At 37.1% G+C, this 2,324-nt stretch overlaps 1 protein-coding gene across 1 annotated transcript in view; it reads right to left on the reverse strand.

Annotated features, from left to right (window-relative positions):
- Positions 1 to 1,744: 1,744 nt before the first annotated feature.
- LOC106871933 (all-trans retinoic acid-induced differentiation factor) overlaps positions 1,745 to 2,324 on the reverse strand; it is a 14,328-nt gene continuing 13,748 nt past the window's right edge. The window contains exon 3 of the mRNA XM_014918695.2: positions 1,745 to 1,898. Within this exon, the coding sequence (XP_014774181.1) occupies positions 1,820 to 1,898 (79 nt within the window). The 3' untranslated portion in view covers positions 1,745 to 1,819. The remainder of the gene's footprint in view (positions 1,899 to 2,324) is intronic.

The raw sequence follows: 2,324 nt of genomic DNA on the forward strand, positions 1-2,324 counted from the left end.
GATATTGTAAAAGGAATATTTGCATACATTATTTACATTTGACGGATATTTGTCCTCATCCTGTTTGTTGTGAACACAACGTTTTGGCTGATATACCCTCCAGCCTTCGTCAGGTGTCTTGGGGAAATTTCGAACCTGGGTTCTCATTCCTAACGATGTTACTATTATTATATTATTATTATTATTATTATTACTATTATTAATCAGGTCGCTGCCGTGAATCGAACTCGGAACCTTGGGGTTAGTAGCCCGCGCGCTTAACCACTACGCCATATGCCCGTGGGCAATTATGGGGTGAATTTTAAGGCTTATAAATCTATTATTTTTCTATCCTTCAAATGTAAATAATGTAAATAATTCCTCATCTCTTAAATATAGAACTGAATATTTGCATTATAAGAAATTTAATTCATTTTCATTGTATCTTGGTAGGGTCATTATGCCAATAAACACACACACACACACACACTGGCTCTATTTCACTTATCTTTTGTCTTTTATTTGTTTCGGTCATTAAACTGCAACCATGCTGGGGCACTGTGCTGAAGAATCAACTCCAGGACTTATTTTTTTTAAACCTGGACTTATTCTATCAGTCTTGTTTACTGAACCACAATGTTACGGGAATGTAAACACCAAAACCAGTTGTCAAGTGGTTGATGGGGACAAACACAGGCACAAAGTCACACACAAACACATGCATTTACAATAATGGGCTTCTTTCAGTTTCCATCTCTCAAATCCACTCACAAGGGTTTGGTCACCCGAGGCCATAGTAGAAAATACTCGCCCAAGGTGCCATGCCATGGGACTGAACCTGGAACCATGTGGATGAGAAGCAAGCTTTTGACCACACAGCCACTTCTTTCTCTTATTTGTTAATATGCTAACATTGAACCAATTAATCAATCGTCTGATTACTCAATCAGACGATCAATGAATCAGCTAGATTTGTCAAAGTCTTTTCATCATCATTCATAACCTCTTCAATGCCCACATTCTCACTCATGTCCTTACAAATATAGCACCCGTAAACTGACAGAAAAACAGGCAGACCCAAAACAGACCTGGAGTAGAGCAGGCTTGTTATTGATGAGATTGCAAATGGCAATTAAAAGACATTGAAAGAGCCTACCAGATTGCTTGACTGTCCAAATGGTTAATCGAACAATCAGTTAAATATTTAATCAATTGACAAATGAAAATAAAGAAGTGAAATACAACTAGTGCATGTGTTTATTATTGGTATAATGACCCTCCCAAGGTATGAGAAAATCTCTTTCAATACATGAGTTCACATTAAGAATCACCCAATGAACTCTGTATAGTGGTTGGTATTAGGAAGGGCATCCAGCTGTACAAAAGAAAAAAAAATCATGCCAATAGACAGTGGAGCTTAGCAAAATACCAGCTCCTGACAAACTGCCCAACCCATGCCAGATGGATGTTAGATAAAGATGATAGTGGTGGTAGTAGCAGTGTGGTGGTGGTGGTGATGATGATGATAATACTAGCAAACAAAATACAAAAACGAAAAATTCATTTTCTCTTTCAGCATAGATGATGTATTAATTGATGTTTTAGCTCATGAAGTTTTAGTTACAATCCACAGTATGTATTTCACTGTGTATTTAATCAATTTATAAGAATTCTACATGCATATATACAGGAGTGTATATCACCCTTAAAAGAAAAACAAATAAGCATTTGCAATAGAAGGAAATTGTTTTTTGTCTCCATCCATAGAAGCTCGAAACCAGAGCTAAGAAACAACTCTAAAAAGTATTGAAGAGTTTTGTAGCCACTTATGTCAGGAAACTTACAAAATGTCCATGTCCAAATATTCTCCAAATATTTTGCTGTGCAATTCTTTTATTTTGCAACCAGTTAAATCAAGCCTGAAATTTAAAAAAAAAAAATATGAATACATTTACAAAGAAACATTTACATATAAGCATCGTCATTAACATTTTTTTATGTCTGCTTTACCATTCTTTCATGGTTACGTAAGTGTTTACTCTTTTACTTGTTTCAGCCATTTGACTGCGGCCATGCTGGAGCACTGCCTTTAATCGATCAAATCGACCACAGGACTTATTTTTTGCAAGCCTGGTACTTATTCTATCGGTCTCTTTTGCAGAACCGCTAAGTTACGGGGACGTAAACACACCAGCATCGGTTGTCAAGCGATGGTGGGGGGACAAACACAGACACACAAACATACACACACATCATCATCATCATCATCGTTTAACGTCCGCTTTCCATGCTAGCATGGGTTGGACGATTTGACTGAGGACTGGTGAAACCGGATGGCAACACCA

Source organism: Octopus bimaculoides, chromosome 7 (assembly GCF_001194135.2).
Source record: "Octopus bimaculoides isolate UCB-OBI-ISO-001 chromosome 7, ASM119413v2, whole genome shotgun sequence".
Lineage (NCBI taxonomy): Eukaryota > Metazoa > Mollusca > Cephalopoda > Octopoda > Octopodidae > Octopus > Octopus bimaculoides.